This window comes from Dermacentor andersoni, chromosome 5, assembly GCF_023375885.2.
Source record: "Dermacentor andersoni chromosome 5, qqDerAnde1_hic_scaffold, whole genome shotgun sequence".
In the NCBI taxonomy this organism is placed as follows: Eukaryota; Metazoa; Arthropoda; class Arachnida; order Ixodida; family Ixodidae; genus Dermacentor; species Dermacentor andersoni.
Window position 1 is genome coordinate 171,879,218 of NC_092818.1, and position 27,900 is coordinate 171,907,117.

The following is a 27,900-nucleotide window of genomic DNA, read 5'->3' on the forward strand; positions in this document are numbered from 1 at the left end:
TGTTCGCCTGAAATGTCGAAGCTGACCATTGTCAGACCACGTGCACCAGGGAAACAAGCAGAAAGCTTAGAAATCACTTTGGAAGGGATCCGTATCCTCGCGGTACCTCAACTCAGGAACCTGGGCCTCCTGATCCAGGCAGACGGCAAGGCAACAGCCATGATTAGAAAAATCAAGCTCACGTCAGACCAGATCTTGAACATGATTAGACGAGTGGCCAACAGGCAGAGGGATCTGAACGAATCGGACACCTTGCGCCACGTTCAGGCCTTTGTAATCTCACGAGTCGTCTACGCAGCGCCGTACCTGCAGCTCCTCAAGAAGGACGTCTTACAACTTGACGCAATAATCAGGAAAGCCACGAAGCAGGCCCTGGGTATTGCCATAAATTCATCCACGACAAAATTACTTCAAATGGCAGTCCAAAGCAGAGTAGCCGAACTCGTAGAACCCACCTATCCAATCAAAGGGTACGCCTTAGCCAGACCAAGGCGGGCAGAAGCGTCCTCCGCAAGATCCGATGGCAAGAATCGCACTACACCCGCCACGGCCAATTACCCGAAAAGTGCAGCGAGAAGCTGGAATGCAAGCGACTACCGTGCAACATGAACCCCAGAAGGCATGCCGGACGACGCGACGCCCGGGCAAGAGCCATCTCCAGGGCCCTGGAGGAAGACGACACTGTCCTATATACAGACGCCTTTCTATCCAAACGCTCCGCGAGGGCAAAAGTCGTGGTCACTGGGCTAAAAAAGCTGGTCACCTGCGCATCAATCAATACTCCGTCTTCGGAGGAAGCAGAAGAAGCGGCGATAGCTCTCGCACTCCTGCAACCTAACCTCACCGAGATCGTCACGGACTCACAAGCTGCATACAAGAACTACAGATCTGGCTGGGTGTCCCTTGCGACACAAAAAAGCGTCGGAAAAGCTACGCCTCCTAAACAAACAATCAAACTAGTTGGGGTCCCGGCTCACTCCTCAGTTGAGGGGAACAAATATGCTCATCAACAGGCCCGAGCGCTCAACTCCCGGGCCACCAAGGAGGAGGCAAGGGGATGGCAACCCATCACAAGTTATATAGATATAGTCAAATATTACAGGGACGGCAGGAAGACATTCCCGCACCCCCACCACTCCTTGACCAGAGCTGAACAAACAATATACAGGCAAATCCAGGCAGGATCCTTTCCCCACCCCTGCCTCCAGAACAAGATATACCCAGAAAGATACAAGAACACATGTCCTCACTGCAATGCACTAGGCACCCTTCGGCACGTCATAAGAGAGTGCAATTTTTCCAAAGACCACCCCCCACGTATACCCATAACTAACCCCCTACTATCCCCACCCTTTACGAGCGATGAGAGATCATGCTATCGAGCCCCACCCTGCAAGACTAGCTCCGACTGATCCACAGGGGCCAGGCGGCCTTGGAAGCATATGGAGCCCGTGAAGAGGGGGCCTCCGCATCAGACGCTTAACGCGTTCCATTTCATAATGAACCAGTAAAGTTGTATCTCTCTCTCTCTCTTCGAGAAGGTATGGTAATATTTCTTGGATTACTGAAGACCACACGAAGACACGTGGATGAATGCGCTTTCCTGACGCACTTGCTTCTCGAAAAGTATAGGAGGGACACAAACATATTGATTGATTGGCGCAAAAACAAATATTATTTGGTTTACATTAAGGTAATGAGTTGTTCCAGTGCTCAGATACACAAATCTAAAGATTGAAGGGACAGGGCAGGGTATAGAAATGATATGACAAGAGAGTGAAGCTATTTACACTTTTGCGCAACTGAAGTTGGTGAAATACATATATAAGTTCTATGTAAAAGTGTAAAGTGAATAAATGTTTTTCTTGACTAATTGCTGAAAGCGCATGTGTAAAATTTGATAAAGTGAGAAAAATATGGAAATTGTGACTACTGGCTAAAGCAACAATTAAGTAAATCTCTTGTTCATGCACCAGGCGGTCGTCCTGTTTAGAAAACCACACGCAAGGGGAGAGACCAAGGTTTAATACAACCTTCATGGCCGTGAAAGCCATATATATTTGAAGCAGTTTACGTGATTTCAGAGCCTTTAAGGATGATTAACTTAAGCTTAGAGGTACATAAGGAACATTAAATTCAACAAGGCTAGTTGGCCCTCCTACAAGAAAGTTACTAGAGATCAACCCGCGTCATTAGTACCGTCGCTAACCACAGACGTCGATACAAGGACCGATGTGACAAAGAGCCCGAAACAGTTAGTATTCTTTCCAATAGTTTTGTACGTTCTGCCCGATTTTGAAACAATTACGAGAGCTATAAACGGAGGCGTTACTGATGTTCTGCGTGTAGGATGTTACTATATTTAGCACGGACGAGTATTCAGGCAGCATTTGCGGTTGTGATTACTGCTTTGGCAAATTATAAGTCGCAGATATTACTGTATAGCGTGCCGCGTAGCTTGCGTTGCTATCTATATATAAGAAGGTGCGCAAACGAGCTGCATGTTCACCAAGATTTGTTTTTTTTTCCTAGACATTTACTCAAGTTCTCCCAATTCGTGGCAAATGTGACGAACGGCCAAGTTTCTCACGCTTTAGATTTGCTTTTTTTGTTGAATCCTGCAGCGGCGAATGCAATAGCAGCTGGGGCAGAAGAGCATACTTTTTTTCTCACTAAGAAAACGCATATGTGCGAGCTTCTGCCTCCGTGTCACGTCTTTAAAAAAATATCAAAATCGGAGCACAGAGTAAGGTTGGTATCCTTTCTGCAAAGCGAAAACCAGTTTACTACCAGAGAAACGTCACCAGTGTCTAAATAGCAAGGCGAGATCACGTCTTCGTGTGGATACTGCTTACTCACTCTACCAAGAACTCACGAGAAAAGTCGCCATACTGCAGTTTTAAACAACGGTGATAAATGTGCGGTATATCGAGGCACCTGAAATACTTCCTCCTTAGCGGTCGTGCGGGGCGGATGCCATTGAGCTACTTTCTTTCTCTCTTATCGCAGCTGAACAGTGAGCGCAACTGCCCCTTCCAAACACGTTTGCGTTACAATTGCCGGATGATGACACGCCGTACAGGGTACGTCTTCGACATTGCGTGTCAAACTATTGCCCGAGCAGGCAGTAAAAGTTACGAGAACAGAGGGAAAGATGAAAAAGGGAGTAGGGGAGGGGTAAGGTGTATAGCAGAGGCTGAAACGTCACTCTCCGCAGAGAGAGCAGTAGGCTAAAGGCTCGTCGTCGGCATACCTTCAGCGGACGCGCGAAAGAAGGCTGGCCATTTATATGCAACCTTGAGGAAAGCGAAGCACCTCTCGGAGCGCCTTCTCGCAATCCGTTCGCTGTTGGAGGTGGCGCACCAAGATAGACGCTAAAGCCGCTTGCACGTACTTCGACGCGACGAGCAATAACTCGTCGCCGGATACAAGGACGGATCCGTGAAGCGCCGCGGAACGGTGGTGTTTCTGGCAAACAAAAATACAATCTGGCCTCGTGCGGCAGCGTTAAGGGGAGAGGGAAAGTGCGCCGGGGTGATTCGCGGACTGGCAAACGTAAGCCAAGCGGTGCGATTTGGGTGCTCGCGCAACACGGCAACGTGTTTTCATTCTCCAATCGCCAATTTCCCCCCTCCTCCCCCCTCTCTACCATAATTTATTCTCGCTCTTTCCAGCTTTTCTTTGTTTTTTGCCAAAGCTCTCTTTTATAAGGTAAGCCTCGCAAGACTGGGAATCCTTTCCTGAAGCTTTCTCGTTGCCTTCTTTCTCGCAGCAGCTACTGCCACGTGACGGAGTTGCCGCGACAGAGCGAGGGTTCTCGTACGAAGCTCGCTTGGACGAAACCCGCGTATACGGGTAGACAGCAGGACTTGCGAAAAAAAAATGGCAAGGAAGAAATGATTATGTGGCTGCGACGTATGAAAGAAGATATCAAGCACTCACGTACGCGCGATTCTATTCAGCTGAGTCTGTCGAGACGGATCTGTCTCGGGGACGACTGCGGTGTATCTCCCTTCTATCTCGTACCACGCGTGTGGTAGCCGGCGGTGAAATCTGAGACCGCGGGTCATCGCCGCCGTCGGGTCGCCATCGAAGGCCGTTGTCGTCGTGGCCCATATTTTCTGTCCTTCGCCTCAGGCTTGACGGGAAATTAGTGTCGTACCGGCGACTGAACACTGAGGTAAGTTGTTTCTCTCGTCTTCTACACTCAGTCAGGCTCGCTGACAGCACAGCAGGTCCGAAGTGGGCGACGGTGCGGCGTGGACAAGTGTGAAGTAGAAATATGAAGGTAGACTCTGTAGGTAATGACGCACTTAAAATTGTGTGGCCATTTACTGACTTCACTCAAATGAACGGGAAAGGCGCCTGCCACGTGCCCACTGGAACAACGTTTTCTGAAACTTTTTACTGTTATGCGTGCGTACAATCCTGTTGTCTGCAGCAGCGTCATAAGCTAATTAGGCCATATGCTGTACAGAGCTATAAATTTGTGTGTGTTTGAATAATGCCCGGTTCTAGTTTGATTCGGAAGTCGTCATAGTTCACAGTTTTGCATTGAGTGATCGTAGAGATAAAGTGTGAAAGCTACTAAAATGTCTATGAATATACAGCAGTAAAACATACATTAGTAACCGTGCTTCATCATTTGATGCTACATACCATCGTTTATATATATCCATATTTGTAACCTTTCTTTTATTTTTGCTGTGTCGAACAAACGAGTTGTTCTCGACAACATGAGACATTTATTGGCATTGGTATGATTTGAACTGATGTAATTCGCACGTACGAAAGTAAATAAACTGCACGGCAATTTAATCTCTCCGAGAAGATAACCCGATACCATTGCGCAACAATCATTAGCTTTTTTCAGAAACAAGAAAACACGTGGACAATAGAAAGTATTCAGATAAGGCAATGTATCAGGGCCTTTCTTGCTGCAGTTTTAGACAGTCCAAAGTCACGTTTTACGTAGCCCGTCTAAACCTCCTTGATGCCGCGATCACAAGACTTTAGACAAGTTATTATTAATATTATTATTATAATTATTATTATTATTATTATTATTATTATTCCTCTCGCTTTGTCAAATGATGTGAGTAAATTTCGCGTCATGTGACGTTTAATGTAATGCTGGTAGACGTACTTCCCAATCTGCTCTACACAGTCTGATGCACACGCACTCGAAACTTGATGTATCCGGCGCATCCTGAAAACACAAAACTAGAGTACCTTGTCACTGCATATCTATTATAGGTGTCCACCATCCTCATAAAAAAGAGAGAAAGATGGAACGAAGGAAATGGTGCAAATGATGCCAAATTAACATCGAGAAACGTTGATACCCGGCGGTCGTAATACGTGGCCTCTAACGACAATTTAATCCGCATTGGAAAAACGTGTCATCGTAGGTCTCCCATTGTGAGAAGTGCTGAAAACTGATGGCCATTTTTTGTTTTCTCCACCACCCATACTGCTTTTCCTTTCCTTCGGCAGTGATGGAAAACGTTCACCTGCTGTCGATATGAAAATGACACTGAGTGCGGCAGCAGCTGCGTGCTCTCTGTGGAAATTTTCTGAGGACTGCGGCAACCAGCATTTACTGACCACTGAAACAGCTTTTTGAAAAAGAGCTATCGTTGTCACTAACCTTCTGGCCCATCGTGCGGGTACTTATGTACATTTGTCACGTTCTGTCGTCGTTAAAGAAAAGAGCAGAGCTAAGACTGTTCGCAATTTTAAGATTGCGTCCTTTCCTCTGTTTCATTTTAGAAGCGTTTTCCTCTACTTGTGCGTTTGAGCAAATTATTTGCAACGTTTCTTGATCTTGGATATTCATTAAGCGATACGGTCCTGACAACCATAAACTGTGCATTTTTGCACAACGTATGCTCTTCTGAAGGTATGTCTAATGTTTTAAGAATTATTTCGTGTTCCTGCACAACTGATTAATCATTCCTAATATGCCGAACTTAGCTAATGCATTCCATGTATAGCTAACTAGGGCTCTTGATCGACAGTGTGCATTTACATTTCTGCATAGTCCATATAGTGCTGTCGTGCCAAAATTAAACGCAAACAAACAAGGGTTAACCAGAACGCGCTCTTTCGCTTCCACTTTCGCCAATAGTTGGACGTTGGCATGATTATCGCGTATTATTTATTTACTTAGTTGCCTACAACATATTTAATTTCCAGCTCACACGGTAGCGCAGTGCTCGTTTAAGAGGAGTTCTACTTCCACACGGAAGTTTTGAGCGCTTACGATATCAATGAAAGCTGTTCCATGAATCACGCTTAGTACAATTCGAGGTGACAATGCAGGAAAACCAGCGAAAGCTTTCGCAACATAAAAAAAACAAAACAATAAAGAGCTCGGTTTTTGCGATCCCATCCTTTAGCTGAGACGAGAAACGAAGCCATTTACAAACACTGCGCTTGCTTTCGGTTACTGCAATGTTGCAGTACGAAATAACGCTGACTGAGCTACTTGCAGCGCCCCTAAGTGTAAAGCCCAGACCACACGTATGCTTGCGGACGCGCGCGAGCTCGCGTTCACGCGCCCGCGCATGCGCACACGGTGCGGCATGGCTCGTACGCGTCGAAACGCGGCGTGATCTCGGGGAACAGTTTCTCTCTCTTATCGCGCGCTCATGGCCAAAGCCACCTAGAATTCTAGGAGGCTTTGTCATGGCGCGCTTGGGTTGCCTCGCGTCGGCGCGCCTGGCTACGCAGCTACGGCGCGGAGCGTTCAACTCTCAGTGAAGCAGATTTATATCGTTCAAGAATGTGGTTCTTCCTTCCTTTTTGCACTGATCTAATAGCTATAAAAATATAACAATTACGTTTATAAATATCAGAGCATCTTGAAACGCTGTCAGTAACAAAGTACGAAGCCGCGCCTGCCGAGCCGTCTGTGAGTGAGCCCAGTGAGCGTGCGCTGTCGCGCGTCTTTGTGGATGCAAACCACCATTACTCGCGAGGCGCGGCAGGCGCTAGGCGCGCGGACGCGAGCTAGCGCGCGTCCGCAAGCGTACGTGTGGTCTCGGCTTTAAGTGAGAACTAAGTAGATTGTAGTATTTCTGACGTATTCTTGAAGGCATTGTCCAGCGCCAGTGCTATTATTATAAGTTCGTCGTCAATCGTTCTGCCATCTTGTGCTTATCTAGTAAAAGAATAAAGAGTGTCAATACATGTATTTGTAATCGGCAACGGTGACGCTGATGCACCGCATAAAATGGACACGCTTGACCCGAAACTACTACATAGAAAACACATGTATATCTTTGTTTGACGCTGAACAGTCAAAGCAGAGATAGAGTACTCCCATCGGTTCGTGTTTGTATGCGCACTGTAGTAATCGGGGCCACAACCGAGAGGGAGAGGGAGACGTATTTATGTACGGCAAAACAAAATGAGGCGCTCAATGAGCTGAGGGATTCGGCGCACGAGGCTAAACGAAGATAGGAATCATTAACCTTGACGGCTGCAGTACCATTTTACGCACAGCGCGAGCGTCATCGACTTCTTACAGAAAGAGTTGTCATAGGTACTTTCCAGCTCTATTCCCGCAAAGGCGGTAGCAGTCATTGAGTAGCTGACGTCAACTCTCTATCTTCTGTATAAGAAAGTTTTTTTGTAGTTTTAGGTTCTCTCCATTAGCAACAGTATAGGACCATATAAAACCAAATACGTGTGCGTATAAGAGGAAAAGCCTAGTAGTTTAGTGTAGAAATATTTCCCATAATATCATAGGTTCTTGTGAGTGAGAACGATGGTAAAATTGCATATGGGATTTATCTTTTTTTTTATCACTGAAGGTTGCTATATACTATGCGACAAGTAGTTGGCACCGCCCATGATGACAGTACTGCTGGTAATAATGCTGCTACTGCTGCTGCTGATAATAATAATAATAATAATAATAATAATAATAATAATAATAATAATAATAATAATAATAATAATAATAATAATAATAATAATTTCAGAGTGTGCTGGCCGCATCCGGCGCCACGCACGTTGCCATCTAGTAGAGGCGTGCGTCTCTGGAACCGTTTTGACAGAACTCACAATATTTTCCAGAGGTGCTGGGGGCACAGCGAAACATTTGCCATAAAGCGAGGTATAAAGCTGCGACATTCATTATTCCGCTATGAGCACAAACTGAAAGCGAAAAGCAAGTGACGCTACGCAACTCTTATCGCTTTCCCCTTTTCATTTTTTCGCCCAGACTGCTTCCACGATGATGACGCATTACGCCCTTCATGGCGTCCTGCTGCTGCTGGTGTTACGAGGGGCCAGCGCTCAGCAGCTGGGCATCCTAACCAATCCGCTGGGCACGCTGACCAACACGGGTTCCGTTCTGAACCCGGTAAACTTGGGGACGCGCGCCTGGGACCAGACGTTCGGAAAGCTTACCAACACGTCGGCCTCGGATATCAGCAAACAGCTGACCGAGAAGTGAGTATAGGGTTGTGCTTGTCTAACTGGTGAACTATTCGGTGTGAACGATGATAATGGATTAGGGATTATAAAATGTGAGAAAAAGCGAAGCCCCGCGGAAAATATTGAGGATTACGCATGCACAACCATACACAGGTGGACGTAGCCGCGCGAGCTTCGGTATGGCGCCCGCTGTTCGAAGAGGCGTGTTTTGCCAGCAAGTCACGAAGTGGGGTTAAAAAAGAGTGCACACGAAAGAGAACTTTCTTGTATAACTCAGATAAAAGTTCGATAATTCCCTGAGTTTATTCACGGACGCTAGTCTCAGATCTCTTAGCGTTGCACTCGTTCTAGTCTCTAGCTCGGAGTTCTTCGCGTCACTGCAACGTTCCAAGAACATCTGCGCTTGGCGGAACAAGAATTTTTATTTGTTGAAGTCAACATCGTGTGTTATAAGGTTATATAAAATAAACTGTTAGGTATTCTTAGACTTCACGTGAGAGTGGTGCAGTCTCCAGCTTTTCAGTTGCAGCGATGTTGCCAAGACGCAACTCTACGGCCGGGCTATTTTACGGTCATTGTATAGTCAGTCTGATTATTATGGAATTTGTTTAGGGCCACTGCAGTGCTTCACGCTTTCTCGGACTTCTTAAGCCCAAAGTGTTATGTGCCATTCAAATTGAGTCACGAAGCAGTTATTTCTGTGAGTATTCGGCGCCTTTGACCTGCGAGTGTCAGGTGCTGCTGTGCTTCAAATCTTGGAGCCAACTAGCACGCCAAAATTTACTGTTCGCCCATGCTTCTCTTGGTTACACGTCAGGCTTGAGAAATATCTTAAAGATTGTGGAATGTTTTTGCGCTATAAGAAATGTTCATGTAAGAAAGTGCACGAAGCAATTGTGTTGATTTTCCCTAGCGCTAGAGGCGTTACTCTACTTTGTTGCACTGGTGAATGTTCTGATGATGACGAAATTTTACAGCGCGATTCCAGGAGTCCGTCATCGTGTCATCACCGATGTGCCCTTAGGAGGACACAAACTTGCTGAAATCTTTCAGAATGCTACCGGTCACGTGATCGACTGCAACCTGCTGGGTGACAAGTAAGTGGCGAATATTGAAAGCCACGCTGCGTCCTCTCAAAAAGCAACCACTAAAGCTCTGCACATCTTTTCAATGCATCGCAGCTATTTTTGCGTTAACACAGTGTGTGAAACAGAAACTTCATAATTGAAACAAACAAAACAACAGCATATAGCAAGAAAAAGAGCACGCATTCTAAAATTTAGCTTTAGTGGCGTCACTGCAGTTTCCGAATGGTAATGCATTTCACACTCATGGTTTCTACGAATCTGATTTTGTGATGTACTTCTAGACATTCGCTATTTGCTGAGAAGCACAAAAATGCTTCACTGATTCAAGAGCGCCAAAATTTTCCTTGTTACTTGCTTTTTGAAGCCTTCAGTAAGCTTTCTTCTATTAACAATGACCAGTGTAGGTTTTCCAATAGTAGGTGCATGGAAATGTTTCCTTCAGCGCAAGGGTTGCGGGACGTTTTTGTTGTTTTCTGCTGTTCAAACACCCGCACACTTTCCTGAGCAATGCTTTCATAATAATTCACTGCCACTTTCTCCACATCTAGGGCTTTAATTGAAGGCGTCCTTGTAGTGCTGCCAGAAAGTCTGGTAACAAAGGTGACACCCGAGGAAATGGATGAATTTCTGGACCTATGCGGCACACGGGAGAACTTCGCTGGCAAGCAGAAATCAGCGTTTGACTACATCGGCGACATATTCAAAAGTTTATTCATATTCCCAGGTAACGCATGCGTTTCAACTCTCGAACCGTCCTTAAAAAAAAAAAAAAAAAGAAAAAAAAAAAAAAAAGCGAGCACGAACAGTTTCCTGTGCAGACGAATCTGGATTGCGCGCAATTTTAATTAATGTGACGACTACACCATTTCACTCAATAAGGCTCTCTCACACTGTGAACACTCTGTTGCAGCGCTGGTCAGGTGAGACTTAAAGGAATATTGTCGCGCTGCGGTAGGTGAGAGAATGTGGCCAGACGGAGCACTAAAGATTCTATAGTGCCGACAGAAGCTTTTAAGGGCATCATGTAACTTACGAGCTTCGATCATATAGAGGAGATGAGTTTAGTTTATTGGTTAACAGAAGCATGTAGCTGCCACCGGAAGAGTTGGTGGACTTCGCTAAGAGCTTGCATTGTACTTTATAGACATCACATCACCTCACTTTAATATCTTAAAGACTATGCTCAAGGGTGTTACATAAGGAGTGGTTCGCTTGAAAAAGGACAATCGTATACATGTGCTTACGGTGACATGTGGGCAGCAACTGCATCCAAAAATTGAGATAAGGCAGTGCTGTGCGTCATTTATAAAGGTGACATCACTATATTCTATGTATAAGACAGGCATAGAAGACAATGATAATAAACCTGAAGACAACATCTGCGTGAGAATTGCAGAAGTAGGAAACAAACAGAGAAATTGAATGAGAAGGCCAGTAAGGGGCCTTTTTCTTATATGACACCCTTAAACTGCATACAGTGTACAAGAGAAAACAAAACTACGACTCTTAAGGGATGTCAAGTGGTGGGAGTGGGCGGCGAAGTTAGATTGCAAGCTCATAGCGTTCCAAGAAAGTCAACCAAAACGTATAACGTTCCGTCGAGCAATGAAATATTAAGTTATACTAAATTTCATTAAAGTTTCACTTTTACAGGTTTCAGTTTCGTTTCAGTTTTGCAATTTTACACACGCCCACAAAAATCCACAGTATTTGGAAGTACTTATACCATGATTTACTTGCTATCTCCTATAGGAGTTTAATTCGTTATCGCTCAACCCCAGGCACAAAATGGTGCGGCGCCGGTAACGTGGCCAAGAACTACGACGATCTGGGGCCTTCCAGAGCCACTGACGCCTGCTGCCGGGAGCACGACCACTCCGACGACAATATCCCCGCTTTCCAGACCAAATACGGCCTCAGGAATACGAACCTCTACACCATGTGCGTAATGCCGAATTAGCATACCAATGTTAAGAATTCTCCGAATTACTCTAGGTTTTCCCAGAGTCCCCGCCAAATGAATTGGTGGGCTCTGGCACGCACACAATAGCGGTCTGGTGTCCTTTCGTGAGAACGCAAGTGTTCTCGCAGCCGTGAAATGACGTTTGTGCCGCATTGCTATTGTATACCTCGAGGGGGGGGGGGGGGCACCCAGTGGAAACGATCTTTCCGGGTGCTTTTCTGTTGGCGTCACAGGTTTAAATTTTGTTTAACTTTGGTTTCCAAGCAGCAGCGAAAATTCGTGAAGTCACTCATCTCTCTAGAAAAGCTTCCCTGCGAACTAAATTTTTCATACGATTAGCATTCTTTAGGAACATTACCCACTTTCCATTGTGTTCGTTGGTGTACAACCTCTTTCACACCAACTTGGGTCACTGGGTGTGTGCCACTCTACAATGAAAAAAAAATTAATTACAATTTGTTCGTTGCTGGGCAAAATCGAACCCCTATCATGTACATTCAGACAATGTATATATATGTATATGACTGATACATGGATGAATGCGAGGTTTGGCCGAGCGATGAAAACGACGCTGAAGTCGCTTGCACGTAGGCCGGATCAGACATCTTCTCTTGCCTTAGCTTTTTTCTAACTATATTGTAAATATATCCTTTGCCTGTATCTCGCCTCTGTCACACCTTGGTGGAGGTGCGGGGTACGTCACGCCTTGCAACGAAACTCCGCAGCGGCCGTCATGCTGGATATCTGTCTGCAATGGAGGAAGACGCGGCGCCTACATCAGCGCCCGCCACTTCAGCCGTCGTGCTGGTGTAACTCCGGGATTCTGGCACTTTCTGCGGTTCCGGTGAAGCGTACATTGAAGACTGGCTGGCGGAGTACGAACGCGTAAGTGCTAACAACCGGTGGGACCCTACCCTGATGTTGGAAAATATTATTTTTTTACCTGAAGGGCACTGCAAAAGTATGGTTCGATAACCACGAAGCTGATAGCAGGAGCCGGGAGACCTGCAAAGAAAAACTACGAGACTTGTTTGGGAAGCCCGTTGGCCAGAAGATCGCCGCGAAAAAGATGCTCGCGCACGTGCGCAGACATCGACAGGATCTTACGTCTCGTAAATTGAAGACGTGTTATTGCCACATGTATGTCGAAAGGCCGATGCCGAGATGCCGGAGGACGCCAAGGTTGGGCATATCTTGAAAGGGATCGTCGACCACACCTTCATCCTTTTAATGTGCAAAAATTTGTGTACAGTCGACGCTATTACAAAGAACTGCTGGCGCTTTGGGCAGGCTAAAAGCCGGTGCATTCGCCACACGTTTGCCCGTCTTCGCAACACAGTGGCAACGTCCTCTTGAGAAGACCACATGGCAGCACAGCAGTCAGTTCCACCAGATCAGGGACAAAGATTGTAAGCCCAGAACTTGAGGCCATGAACCCTGCCCCAGTTCAGGCCAGTGATTCGAGCTCGATTACGACTCCATTCGTCCAAGCCATTGTCCGGCAGGACATGCACTCTGTGTGGGCATTCACTCTGTGTGCACCATGACCAGCCCAACACAAACTTCATGGCATCTGCGCTCGTCTACACTGGGGCGCACATCTCTGTGATGAGTGCAGGTCCTCATCGTCGTCTTCATCGCTCGGCCAAACCTCGCATTCATCCGTGTATTAATTGCTTCGTAACGATATATATATATATATATATATTTATATATATATATATATATATATTGACACGTGTACTTATCTTTATCGGGCGACCACGTTTCGCCGCCTAACAAATCTTATCGCACAGCGCGGGACGCGCTCGCATGTATCCGAAGTTTCTGGAAAGTTATCGGTGCTTCTATCCGCAGTCTGTTGTCGCCCAACCTTGTGTTATCTGATTTATTCGCCTAACGCGAATGCTGTAGAACTTTGTGGAAGGCACGCGGGTCCTAACGATTAGTCTGGAACATTCGATGATTCTGTATAAAAGCCGACGCGCTTGACCCGCTGATCAGATTTCCGACGATCGCCGACTGTGTTCGCCGCTTTCGTTGTGCTATAAGTGTAGCCTGTTTTGTGGGCACAAGTTCGCCCAATAAAAGTTAGTTTTCTCGTTCACAGTATTGCTACTGTGTTCTTCTACGTCACCACCACGTGACATCTGGTGGAGGTGCTTTGCGTTCATGTACCGGACGCCCCCACAAAGCCGTGACCCAAGCCCTCACTCGGAAGACACCAACGTCGCCAAGAACCAGCGAGGTAGCCGCAGGCTGCAAGGACTGCCCCCGGAGCACGGACTTTTGCCTGAGACGACTAGGAAGATGGCCACCACGTCAACCCCAATGGCAGCCCCAGCGTCACCCATCGTGCTGCAGCAGCCCAGGGAGCCTCCGACGTTCCGCGGTTCAACTTTCGAGGACCCGGAAAGCTGGCTCGAGACGTACGAGAGAGTCGCTACCTTTAACAACTGGAACAGCGACGACAAACTGCGATATGTCTTCTTCGCTTTGGAAGACGCGGCCAGGACGTGGTTCGAGAACCGAGAAGCCACCTTAACGACCTGGGAACTTTTCCGAAGCGGCTTCCTGCAGACGTTCGCAAGCGTCGTACGCCGAGAACGAGCCCAAGCGCTATTAGAAACCCGGGTGCAGCTACCTAATGAGACGACCGCGATCTACACGGAAGAAATGAGCCGTCTCTTCCGCCACGCCGACCCTGAAATGCCCGAGGAGAAGAAAGTCCGCCTGCTGATGCGTGGTGTGAAGGAGGAACTTTTTGCCGGAATGGTACGAAGCCCACCGAAGACCGTGGACGAGTTTCTTCGCGAGGCCACCAGCATCGAGAAGACACTCGAGATCCGAAACCGGCAATTCGACCACCGCACAAACTCGACGAACTACGCCGGAGTTCAATCACTGGCCACCGACGACCTGCGCGAGGCTATCCGAGCGGTCGTGCGGGAGGAGCTACAAAAGCTGTTCCCACCATCACAGCCTCAAGTGGCTTCGATTGCCGACGCCGTGCGTGAAGAGCTCCAACAACAACTTGGAGTAGCCCCTGTATCGCCCCAGCCTGAGCCGCAAGCGATGACCTACGCCGCCGTCGCACGCCGTCAAGGTCCCCCTCCGCGACCGCGCCAGGGCCCTGTCACGCCGCAGTTCCGTCGTCCGCCGCCGCCAGCGCCAGCACGACCACCCGTCGCCCAGCGGACCTACGCGAGGAAGACGGACATTTGGCGCGCTCCTGACCACCGCCCGCTCTGCTACCACTGCGGAGAAGCGGGGCACATCTACCGCCGATGCCCATACCGGGAGATGGGACTGCGAGGTTTCGCCGTTAACGCGCCGCGGCCACAGATTGGCGAACGACCTCGCGATATCGCCGACTACCTCGCCGCCACTCAGTGGAGCCCTCGACGAGCTTCCCGTTCGCCGTCACCAGGCCGCTACCTGTCGCCGCAGCGCCGACCATACACTGGCCCAGCCCGGGGCCGGTCCGTCAGCCCATATCCGGAAAACTAAAAGCAGCAACCGATGGAGGTGCGGTTGCTGTTCGTCGAACTGACGAAGATCCTCCGCCGCTGACGACGACGCCGAAGAAACTACCTCGACGACATGACGACACGCCGCCGTCCCGAAGAAGTCGGGAAGCCAAGACTACACCGACGAAAGACGACTTCACGACGCGACGTAACAGCTTCAGTTCAACACGACGCAGCCGTGATCCGACGCCAAGACCCAACTGCAACGCAAGACAAAGAACCACCGACCTCGACGTGCTTCTAGACGGCCACGCAGTCACCGCCTTAGTCGACACAGGCGCCGATTACTCAGTCATGAGTGGACACATCGCCGTCCAGTTGAAGAAGGTTAAGACTGCATGGGAAGGCCCTCAAATTCGGACCGCTGGAGGACACCTGATTACGCCGACAGGAATGTGCACGGCAAGAATTACCATTCACGACCGGACTTACCCTGTCACCTTCGTTATCCTCCAACAGTGTTCACGAGACGTCATTCTTGGCATGGACTTCCTCAACCAACACGGCGCAGTCATCGACCTGAAGTCGAAGTCAATAACGCTGTCGGAAGATCATGCGATACCGCCGGAGAGCCCTCGTAGTCACCACGCCTTGAGTGTGCTCGAACATCAAGTGAGCATCCCGCCTCGCTCCAGCATTGTTATTTCGGTCGGCACCGAAACACCCGCTGACGTAGAAGGCGTCATCGAAGGTGACCAACGTCTACTGCTAGACCGTGAAATTTGCGTCGCAAGAGGGATCGCTCGACTGCACGGAGGAAACACGAAAGTTTTGCTGACAAACTTCAGCCAGGAGTTCAAGCACATCAACAAGGGCACGACGATCGCATACATCGAGGAAATTCAGGAAACCAGCGATGCCTTTGTCCTCTCGGATTCTGTTGCATCTACCCCGACGACCGTAGTTCCCGAGCCAGACTTCGACATAAATCCAAGTCTCCCCGTGATTAAGCAGCAACAGCTCAGAAGTCTGCTTCGACGATACAAAGACTGCTTTTCGACGTCATCGAGGATTCGACAAACACCAGTCGCAAAGCATCGCATAATAACCGAAGAGTGCGCTCGACCACTACGCCAGAGCCCTTACCGAGTTTCGACGCGAGAACGTGAAGCTATTAGGCAACAAGTCGACGAAATGCTGCGCGACGACATCATCCAGCCGTCGAAAAGCCCGTGGGCCTCTCCTGTAGTCCTGGTAAAGAAAAAGGACGGAACCCTACGCTTCTGCGTCGATTATCGTCGACTGAACAAGATCACGAAGAAGGATGTGTACCCCCTTCCACGGATAGACGACGCATTGGATCGGCTCTGCAACGCTAAATACTTCTCGTCGATGGACCTCAAGTCTGGCTACTGGCAAATAGAAGTCGACGAGAGAGATCGCGAAAAGACTGCCTTCATCACGCCAGACGGCCTCTACGAGTTCAAGGTCATGCCATTCGGACTGTGCTCGGCGCCTGCAACGTTTCAGCGCGTCATGGACACGGTGTTAGCCGGACTGAAGTGGCAGACGTGCCTTGTTTACCTGGATGACGTCGTTGTCTTCGCCGGAAATTTCGACGATCACCTTAGGCGGCTTGCGACAGTGTTAGAAGCCATCAAGTCATCAGGGCTCACTCTGAAGCCGGAAAAGTGCCGTTTCGCTTACGATGAACTTTTGTTCCTAGGCCACGTGATCAGCAAATCAGGAGTACGCCCCGACCCACAGAAGACAGCTGCCATCGCAAAGTTCCCGCAGCCAACCGACAAGAAGGCAGTGCGCAGATTCCTTGGGATGTGTGCCTACTATAGGCGCTTTGTCAAGAACTTTTCACGCATCGCTGAGCCGCTGACAAAGCTAACTAAATGTGACGTCGAGTTCAAGTGGGAAACGCCGCAGGCCGACGCATTTCAAGAACTCAAACGACGCATGCAGTCGCCGCCCGTACTTGCGCACTTCGACGAGCACGCCGATACCGAAATACACACTGACGCCAGCAGCCTAGGCCTCGGTGCCGTCCTAGTCCAGAGAAAGGATGGACATGAACACGTGATAGCTTATGCTAGCCGGTCGTTGTCAAAAGCGGAAGGCAATTATTCTACAACCGAAAAGGAATGCCTCTCCATCGTTTGGGCTACGGCGAAATTTCGCCCTTACCTCTACGGCAGGCCATTCAAAGTGGTCAGCGACCATCACGCGTTGTGTTGGCTAGCTAACTTAAAGGACCCTTCAGGACGGCTGGCGCGGTGGAGCCTCAGACTACAAGAATACGACATCACTGTAACATACAAGTCCGGACGAAAACACTCAGATGCCGATTGCCTATCACGCGCCCCCATTGACCCACCGCCGCAAGATGACGAGGATGACGACGCCTTCCTTGGCATAATAAGCGCGGAAGACTTCGCCGAACAACAACGAGGGGACCCGGAGCTAAAAGGCCTCGTCGAGTATTTGGAAGGGCACACCGACGTTGTCCCTAGGGCATTTAAGCGTGGATTATCTTCGTTCACGCTTCAAAACAACCTACTCGTGAAGAAGAACTTCTCACCAGTCCGCGCCAGCTACCTTCTTGTTGTACCGTCAGCGCTGCGTCCAGAGATACTGCACGCCCTACACGACGATCCAACCGCTGGGCACCTCGGATTCTCCCGGACGCTGTCGAGAATACAGGAAAGGTATTACTGGCCGCGTCTGACCGCCGACGTCGCCCGTTACGTCAAGACATGCCGAGATTGTCAACGACGCAAGACACCACCGACAAGGCCAGCAGGATTACTACAGCCGATCGAACCTCCTCGCCGACCATTCCAGCAGATTGGGATGGATTTGTTGGGGCCGTTTCCGATGTCAACATCCGGGAATAAGTGGATCGTCGTGGCGACGGACTATCTCACCCGCTTTGCTGAAACTAAAGCTCTACCAAAAGGCAGCGCAGCCGAAGTGGCGAAATTTTTCGTCGAAAACATCCTGCTGCGACATGGTGCCCCAGAAGTCCTCATCACCGACAGAGGAACGGCTTTTACAGCAGAGCTCACCCAAGCCATTCTGCAGTACAGCCAGACAAGCCACAGGAGGACAACTGCCTACCATCCGCAGACGAATGGTCTCACGGAGCGCCTGAACAAGACCCTCGCCGACATGCTAGCAATGTACGTCGACGTCGAACACAAGACGTGGGACGCGGTCCTGCCGTACGTAACCTATGCGTACAACACGGCGGTACAAGAAACAACACAGATCACGCCGTTCAAGCTGGTCTACGGCAGGAACCCGACGACGACGCTCGACGCCATGCTGCCGCACGTCACTGACGAGGAAAATCTTGACGTCGCTAGCTATCTCCAGCGCGCCGAAGAAGCCCGACAGCTCGCCCGCCTGCGGATCAAGAACCAGCAGAGGACCGACAGCCGACACTACAACCTCCGACGACGCTTTGTCGAGTACCAGCCCGGTGACCGTGTTTGGGTTTGGACCCCTATACGCCGACGAGGACTGAGCGAGAAGCTCTTGCGTCGCTATTTCGGACCGTACAAGATCATCCGACGTATTGGCGCACTGGACTATGAGGTCGTGCCAGACGGCATTTCGCTGTCACAGCGGCGCCGCTCACGACCTGAAATTGTCCACGTTGTGCGACTCAAGCCGTACCACCAGCGTTGACGAACTTTGGGACTTCGCGTAACTGCCCTTCGGATTTGATTTCTTTTCGTTGTTTTGTTACTTATGTTTCATAAGTGTCCTTTTGTGTTTCGCTCTCGTACATTTGTAGCATCGGGACGATGCTTTTTAAGAGGGGGGTATTGACACGTGTACTTATCTTTATCGGGCGACCACGTTTCGCCGCCTAACAAATCTTATCGCACAGCGCGGGACGCGCTCGCATGTATCCGAAGTTTCTGGAAAGTTATCGGTGCTTCTATCCGCAGTCTGTTGTCGCCCAACCTTGTGTTATCTGATTTATTCGCCTAACGCGAATGCTGTAGAACTTTGTGGAAGGCACGCGGGTCCTAACGATTAGTCTGGAACATTCGATGATTCTGTATAAAAGCCGACGCGCTTGACCCGCTGATCAGATTTCCGACGATCGCCGACTGTGTTCGCCGCTTTCGTTGTGCTATAAGTGTAGCCTGTTTTGTGGGCACAAGTTCGCCCAATAAAAGTTAGTTTTCTCGTTCACAGTATTGCTACTGTGTTCTTCTACGTCACCACCACGTGACAATATATTTCAGACATGCGCCACGTGCAGACTTTGTTGTGGCGGTGCTAGTAATTAATCCAGCGGGTCTAGAGCAAATCACAAGAGAAGCGCTGTGCTGCAGTACACGCCTCATACAATGACTCGTTTCGGTAGGGGTAAATACGGTGTGTCACTACATTGCTTCCTCGTTAATCGCATTAATGTCGACAGTCATCCTGAGAAGGTTTTTGCAGGAGTGTTTGTGCAGCCCCTTACGCAACACGTTACACATTTTCTTCATATTGCAGCGAATCTGCATACGGCTATAGGGTTCCGTGTATTTTTTGGTCTCCGTGAACAAAAACTACCATCATCATTGGCTCATACCCCCGTAAGCAATCATACTCCCGTAAGCAAGCAAAAAATGCAATGGCTCATAACCCCTTAAGGCAGAGGCTACAAGCACTCAGCAAAGTGAAGCAAACAAGCTTAAATTCTTTCTAATCACGCATATAACATATAGAACAGCATGTCGAAAACTGTCATCATCAATGGCTCATACCCCCGTGAGTAACGGCTCATTCCCCCTGAGCAGTGGCTCATACCTCCGTAAGCAAGCAAAGAATGCAATGACTCATAGTTCCGTAAGATTCATGGCTACTAACTTTGCGTGAATTAGCAGCCATGGCGCTATCCCTGTTGTCGTTGTCGGTTATTTCAATGTGGATGTATCGATACCGAAAAGGGAATGGTTTACGCGTTCCGTGTGGCAGACATATCCCTTGGGATGCCACACCGATCTGGATGAACCGACCACCCAGCGGCGTACGTGCATCGATTTGACATTTTCAAAGAATGTGATTGCAGTTGCGAGTGAAATAATGGCCACCGATCAAGACAATAAATGAGTGTGCGTACTTTTCGTCACGATGGCACCCATCAAGACAATAAATAAGGTCATACCTTCGTTCAATATTATGCATCACCTCCGTGTCACGTGCTAAACAGCTTCGCTGATCAACCACCTTCACAGTGTGGAATGGGTTACATTTTTAATGTGTTTTCAGAGTGGTTCAGGACCACTTTAGGAATAAAAAGAGGCTGTAGATACCGGACAAATATTCAAAGAAAATTATGTTTAATAAGGCTGCATAATTTTTCTTCGTTCAAAACAACAGTTTTAATGTACTGTGGGTCTACTTTTCAAAGCACAATTCTTTAAGAACAATAAATTACATTTATCACAAAAAATTATTTCTATACTACAGTAAACATGTATAACTCAAACTGATATATAATTTATTTCTGTCTTTCTGCCGTATTTCCGCATGCTCAAAGACTGGGAAGTTGTCTAAATTTGTTGAAACTCGGTTTCCGCACTCACTTTTAGCATCTTAAACATACATTCGGTATTTTGAAGTTGATGCCAAGCACATAAACGTAATTATTGCACAATCAACTTAGTTTTTGATGATGCCAGTTACTGTTATTGTTGGTGTTATTTGTCCTAGAAAACGTCGCGGACTGTTGACCGTAGACCAAGAATGGGAAAGTAGTTTAAAACAGAAACTATAATCAAATATGCGAAAATACTGATGATAAGCGAGGATTCGGAATATGTGAAATAGTAGTTAACCTTGTAAGAGCAGAATATAAAGAGAGGAAATTCAGGGGCAAGCAAAAAAGATATGCGAGAGCGGGAATTCCACAAATTCAACAAATTTCAGAAGTATATAATAAAAATAAAAGCAAGCTATTGGCGGTAAAAACTAAAGTAATTGAAATTGTAATATAACAAAACCGTAGTCTTTTTTTCACAGAGATAATTGCAAATGGCTCGAAAATGTGCTCAAGTCCAGTACTGATGCCCAAACAGAAAGTAGGTCAGCTGACTGCATAAACTCAACCCAAGATCGCATTATATGCAGAACGGCCAGAAGTCGCTTTTTTATTGTAGAAAGGAAACTGACAAAGAGCACGCGATCGAAAAAGCAAAGATGTTCATTCATGTTTTTAATTGAGTGGATAGGTGCCAGTGATCTTAAGATTGTCGTCGTCATCATCATCATTATCATCATGTTTATCACATGCAGATATGTCATAGAGTAGACAAAGCCATATCAGACATCTCTTTTAGTAAAATACTGGCAGTGGTATACGACAACGCCCCCTGTTTAGAGAAACCTAGCATTGTCGCGTCTATCCAAGGAAAACGTAGATGCTCAATTTCAATGGATGCTCCGAGCAGAGGTTGCGACAGTGTGTCCGGTCTCACACCCGGCTTGGTTAATCCCGATTTATATAAAATGGGCCCTGTCTAGCCACAGTGACATGCCATAGTGATCTGCCGTAGTGGGCAACACGTAGACTACAGTACGACGCAAAGAAGGTCGTGCAAGTGAATAAGCAGTAATTTATTTTCCCCTGTAAACTTCTTTAACTCATTTTGCGCAACGTACCTAATCAATCTCCCGTGGTGGGTATGTGCCACTTGTGCAGAAGAACAAAAACAACAGCAATGTTCGTTAGGTGTGCTGCGCACGGGTCTGGCTCCCACAATAACGGCTTTCTCTATAACTGAAGCAATCGGCGGAAATTCTGTCTCATAAATGGGCATGTAATTTGTGGACGAGAAAAAGACCAATGAAGACAACAAGGGATTTTCTACGCCTGCCTTGTCATCACTCATAAGAACCAAGAAACAAAAGCTGCAGGGGTCACTGAATGAAGCGTCAGTAGCCGGATATCTGCGGTTTGGACACGGGGCCCGAGAAGACGACGGACAAATGAGGAGGCATCAAAACTAACACAACTCTTGATTTCTCCCTATTTGTCCTTCGTGTTTCCTGGCGCCGTTTGTAAGTAATGAGAAATCAAATATCCTAAGAATTTATTTACGCTTTAACGTTCGTTGTTACATCAGAGTATCTGTTTCTCAGTTACGACATGGCAGGCTATTAGCAGTCAAGCCTTTCCTGTCATTCTAGCACCGTGTTTCAAAGCGCTAGCTGTCACGATGGAAGAATACGAGAAAGTGGCACGTGACACATGCGCAAGAGATTACAAAGCACGACTTTGGCACGACATGAAACATGCGTGCGACCGTAGTCTAATGGTGAGAGCACTGGGCTGCTGTACTGGAAGGCAAAGCTTTGATCCCACAATCGCTCACGCATTTATTTATAACACTATAGGCAGACTTCAACGACTTTGGTGGTCTCTAATAGAAAGCTCGAGGTGGGTTGAGCTTACACGATCGCGTCACAGTGTTCACGAAATCACAAAAGAGATACTAGGTATAAAATATCACTTTGATAACTGAGAGTGAGCAAGATCACCCATAATGTACGCGCGCGCAGCTGTCAAGACGTCACAATCGGCACAACATAAGTACGTTATTGTACAGGTACTTTGGAAGAACATGATTCTAAGTGCTGCCATAGTTTCTTCTTCAATTTATTTTGCTCTGTTGATTGATTACTAAAGAAAATTGTCGGAGAAACTGTGCGATGTTATCGGAACTACAGGTATTTGAAAGGCTGGCTGTACTCTGTGACAGATTGTTCATAACCTTCTGTACAAGCAACGCTCAATAAGTATTTATTTCGTTATATATAAGCTTACGGTTGCTTACACTTAGACTACGAACATTAGGTTTGGTTCCAAGCTTCAGTAGCAGCAGCTGCAGCAGCAGCAGCAGTCAGTGCTTTTTATTCGAAATAGCTTGCAGTGAACGTTCCTATGTGTTCTTTTTTGTGTTATTCCTTTCATATGTATGTTATATGACTATTTGAATTTGCTTTTATTGCAGGACTCACTGTAAGGGTGACCGAAAATTCTACGGCTGTCTTCTGAATGACAGCAGTGTTCCGTCAGTGGCTGTGGGAAAGATATTCTTCAACATTCTGCGGACCAATTGCTTTGACTACACATTTCCCAAGAAGTGTATTCAGAACAATGCGTAAGTACTTGAGCAGGAGTCTGGCGGGGCAGTGCAATTAGTACGAAGCTCTTCATCACTAGAGCTCCATGCAGCTTTCAGTATCAATGGGCTGAAAAATCTTTTCTCGATGACAAGTGTAGTGGCTTGTGAGAGTTGATAGTGCATGATTCTTTATAGGTAGCGCAGGCAGGACAAGCGCAAAGATGTGGCAGCCATGTGCATTTTTGTCTCTTCTTTGTTCGCGTCTGTGTGTTACTTGCAGAAATCCTTCTTTCCAGTAAATCAGTTTTATTTGCCTGTACACTGCTTTTAATCAGATTCTTTTACTTGGAGTATGGCTGGAAAATATAAAGAGCGCAAAATTTCTTACAATTCAAGGATGAGTGAATCCACAAAGGGTGTCGCCCGTAAGAATAATTTTCTAATGGCTGATCTCCTTCGTTAATAATATGTCCAATATCACGATTGATTGGCCCGTCCTCTTGGAATAGCTATAGTGTAAGAACTTTTTTTTTTGCTTGTGTAAAGGGGGTTTGGGTCCGGGGAGGGGGATGATGCGTGATAACAATGCAAGTAACGAATGAATGAATAAAAAGAACGGAAATCAGCACAAATAATGTTGCGGTCAACAAAACCGAACCTTGACGAACCAATAGGCGTAGGTATCAAAGGGATATAGGATCACCAGTATATGCCGCGCGATTAGGAATAACGTAAATAGCTGAAAAAGTTCACCTATTGGATGCTTTTATTGAGATAATACACCTTAGAGAGCTAGGATAAACATACTTATGTTGAGAAGCTGTACCTGCTGCATTGTGTGTTCTCAGTCTCTAACTGCTAATAATATTTTAAAGCCTATCACTTGACCGGCACGCCTTTCTTGCGAGTGTACGTTGCTGTGCCAGCTACCGTTTGCAGAAAATGAGTAGACTCGTCAGTTTAAGAGCATTAGTGACAGTCGACGACCTATGCTCAATCCCATGGCAAGAAAACAAGCGTTCGTTATATGCAGTCGGCCTGCAAACTGCCTTGGGAGTGTCAGGGCTTGACCGCACCGGCAATATGTACTGACCCCCTTTTTATCAGTCTAGAAATCTGTGCCCGTATTCACAAAACCTTCTTACGCTAAAAACGTTCGTGGCAGCTAATCGTGATGTAGGACATATTATTAGCGAAGACGGTCAGCCAGTGGAAAACAGAACTTACGAACGAAAAGCTTTGTGAATTCGGCCCTTGATTTATATGATTTGTTTGTCCCCGCTTCTCTCTTTGTGACTCTCTGGCCTAGGTAAATATAATCCTCGCAGCTCAAAGAAATCATAAATATCAGAGGCCGAATTCACAAAGCTTTTCGCTCGTAAGTTCTGTTTTTCATTGGCTTATCGCCTTCGCTAATTATATGTCCTATGTCACGATTGGCTGCCACAAACGCTTTTAGAATAAGAAGGTTTTGTGACTACGGGGCTCAGATTTCTAGACTGCTAAAAGGGGGGTTAGCACATATTGACGGTGCGGCCAAGTCGTGACACTCCCAAGGCTGTTTGCCGTTACCCTTCGAAAATAAAAAAAAGTACAGCCATTGCACTCTACCGCTATAGTAACGCATGAGGCTGAAACCTGGCGGATAACACAACAAGCTTGGGGAAAAGCTAACGGCACACAATGATCAGTGGAACGAAAAATGGTAGGTATAGCTTTAAAAGACAGGAACATGGCGGTGTGTGTGAGATATCAAATTTGTGTAGCTATATTATTCTAGTTGAGAGTAAGTTCAGGAAAGGGAGTTTGGCAGGTCAATTATTCCGCAGTGAAGATAGGAAGCAGTCTGTTGGAGTAAAAGAGGGGGTGCCGCGGGAAAAGAAACGCGTTTGAGAACGGCGGAGGGTAAAGTGGTGTGGTGAGGAAATTTGCAGGCGTAGGTGGCGTAAGCTGACGTAACATTGGAGTAACTGAAAATCGTTGGGAGAGGCGTTCGTACTGCATTAGACAAATAGGCTGAATGGAAGAACCTGAGGTTCCAAAACTCACAGGAAGACTCGTATGGCTACGGAACCGGCAAGAAGCTTTTTGAATTTGGACTTTTGAGGCGAATCTACAAATATCTTCATTCGTAAGAACTCTTTGGTGGCTGCGTTCTCTAATATTTTGTACGCTGTCACGATGAACAGGCGACTTCTCTGGTAAGGTCCACTCCAGTGTACGAAAATAGTTATGAATTTGACCCCTAATTTTCTGCTGATTGTTATCTATAGTGAAGAAACAACGTGCCATTGCCTACGCGTGATGTTTCCGTATTGGTAGCAAACTACATTTCACTATATGCTTTGCAGGTTCTACATCCCTCTAGTAACCGAAAAGTGCAAGGAGTACAGGCTGGACCCGACTGAATCCAAGGAATGGCAGACTTTCTCGCCTCCGAACTTCTGGAAGGACTACGTTGCCCGCAAAAAGGCGCAGACCAGCCAGGGAAAGCCTGTCAGTCCGAGCCCGGGGCAGGATGGCGCCTCTGTGCCGGTCACCACGGAGGAACCCGAGGAAGAACCAGAAGAAGAGCCCATTGAGGATGCGGAACCTGACAACTGGAAGAAGCTGGACCCTGCTGACTACAGCCTCGATGCGACTGAGGAGCCCGTCTACGAGGAGACGACGCCGAAGCCCGCGGCGCCGCGTTCGTCCGGAGGATCGAGGCCTACAGGCTTGAACCTTGGAGGTCGTAACGTGGTTGGGTGAAAGTATGAACGCACACTGTGGAGCATAACTGTGGTGCCTTATTGGCCACTTATCTGCTACCTACGCAACGCAGCAGCCTCGTAACGGTCTGGCTGGTATGGGCTACGTAGATGTGCATGTCATCGCAACAAGAGTCGCTTCTAGCTGTGAAAAAAAAAAAAAGAACTTTGGATGCGTGCTTAGCTTGGCAGTGGCTGACAGTACACGGCTGGGAGATGCAATGAATATGTGGTGAAAAAATAAGAGGAATGTGGAAAACAATAAACGCTAATACATGGTGTTATGTTTGGGAGGTCAATACCACCGCTGGCAACCAGTTGTCATGGTCGGGGTCGGGCACGAAATAGATGGTAGATGGCCCATGTCATCGTCCAACTTATCTACGCTGAGAACGTTGTTGAAGGGATAGACTTGTTCTCATCGAGAACGAGGAATATGGGATTTATTAACAGTATCTACATGAGAATGTTACAGTTCATCAGTCTAACATGACTGAAAGAGGAATGCACACTGAGGAGCCGCCAATGGCTCCTTAAATACACTATGTCCTCCCTAGATCCCTAGGTGAGGGAAAACGGCCGTTCAACCTGCTACCAATTCGGAGCGTTCAAAGTCATCGTAGCCGACCCGCCTTTGAGGGGGAGAGTTTACACACACTTCCCCACAGGTTTCACTGACCACGCCGAGGTGAGTGGGTTCTCGCAGACACGGGTTTAACCCCGAGCAGGCGCCACTTCATCCCAGTGTTGACTCCGCAGACAATGGCCGCCACGTCTGTCCATTACTTCTAAGCCCCGTGAGACGGCCGCCAGACATCTTCTCCCAGGAGTTCCACCGCTTCTAACAAGCCGTGGCGGCCACGGCAAATCCACGAACAATACTTGGTCCGCCAACCGCGTTTAGTCATAGCGGCGCCGAGGGGGTGTTGATGCGGCACACCGTCGTCCCTACAAAACGAGTCGCCTCGGCAGGTGGGGAAGGCTTCCATGGTCGCTTCTAGGAAGCTCGCCACCCTCGCAGTGGCGGCTGGCTGGGAAAATTTTGTAGGTCTGTACCCTTGCAGGCCATTCGTAACAACGGTAATTTCTGAATGCGACGTGTTGTTGGATGGTGGAGCACAAATACTTCCTTACAAGCCATTTTTGAATTAGAAGACTACACGTGATCATTGACGCAAGACGCGGGCGAAGGCCTTACGAAGAAACGCCGAAACTTACGAAACTTAACCTTTTTATTAGGCGAACATGTTTTGACAAAAGAAAGTTGCACTCAAAGCACAACGATAGCGGCAAGCACAGTCGGCGATCGTCGAAAATCTGATATGCGGGTCAAGCGCGTTGGCTTTTATACATGATTCGTCAAACGTTCCAGCGCAATCGCTGGTCCCCGCGTGCGTTCCATAAAGTACTACACGATTCGTGCCGCGCATATAATCGCACATAATCTGAAGCGCCTAATGTACGGCTAGAACAGCAAACAGATAAAATAAACTACAACATTCTAGTCAGTTCCAGATCATGCAAGCGCGTCTTGCCGCTGAGCGATAACATTAAGTTGTTAGCAGGTGAAATACAGTCCCCGGAATAAAGATAATTAAGTACACATGTCATTATCATCTATGGGGATTTCAATATTTTGACAAGCATATGACAAATATATACTTCCCGCTACCCCCCCCCCCCTCCCCCCGCCTTCCCCCAATACATTGGATCAAGGCGACAAAAATGCAGTTACGCTAAGATTAACCAATGCTTGCGCCCTGAGTGGCGTTTATATTTTGGCAGACTTATGGAGCCGAGTTCACAAAACTTCATTTGTCAGTCATCTTTGCCCATTGGCTGGAGGCCTTCACTTATAATGGCCGCGATTTTGTAGCGATGCCTTATACGATGCTATTCCTTTTGGCGCTTCGTGAGTGGCCAGAGCGGCACTCTGCCCGTGTTATAAACGGGATATGCTAGCCATGAACGGTGGAGGATAAGAGTGGCATAGAGTCTAATGGATGGCATCGCTGCATAATCACAACCAGCATCTAG

General features: G+C 47.6%; 1 protein-coding gene across 1 annotated transcript; it reads left to right on the forward strand.

Annotated features, from left to right (window-relative positions):
* Positions 1-3,782: 3,782 nt before the first annotated feature.
* On the forward strand, positions 3,783-26,147 carry LOC126531624 (uncharacterized). The gene is made up of 7 exons (XM_050179236.3): positions 3,783-4,180; positions 8,234-8,463; positions 9,426-9,545; positions 10,085-10,260; positions 11,318-11,477; positions 23,000-23,149; positions 25,465-26,147. The coding sequence occupies exons 2-7, from the start codon at positions 8,246-8,248 to the stop codon at positions 25,862-25,864; spliced, it is 1,224 nt and encodes a 407-aa protein (XP_050035193.1). The 5' UTR covers positions 3,783-4,180; positions 8,234-8,245; the 3' UTR covers positions 25,865-26,147.
* Positions 26,148-27,900: the final 1,753 nt, after the last annotated feature.

Coding starts and splice junctions, on each gene's coding strand:
- LOC126531624 (XM_050179236.3), top strand. CDS start 8,246: ATGATGACGCATTACGCCCTTCATGGCGTCCTGCTGCTGCTGGTGTTA. Junction 8,464..9,425: donor AGCAAACAGCTGACCGAGAA/GTGAGTATAGGG, acceptor GAAATTTTACAG/CGCGATTCCAGGAGTCCGTC. Junction 9,546..10,084: donor TGCAACCTGCTGGGTGACAA/GTAAGTGGCGAA, acceptor CTCCACATCTAG/GGCTTTAATTGAAGGCGTCC.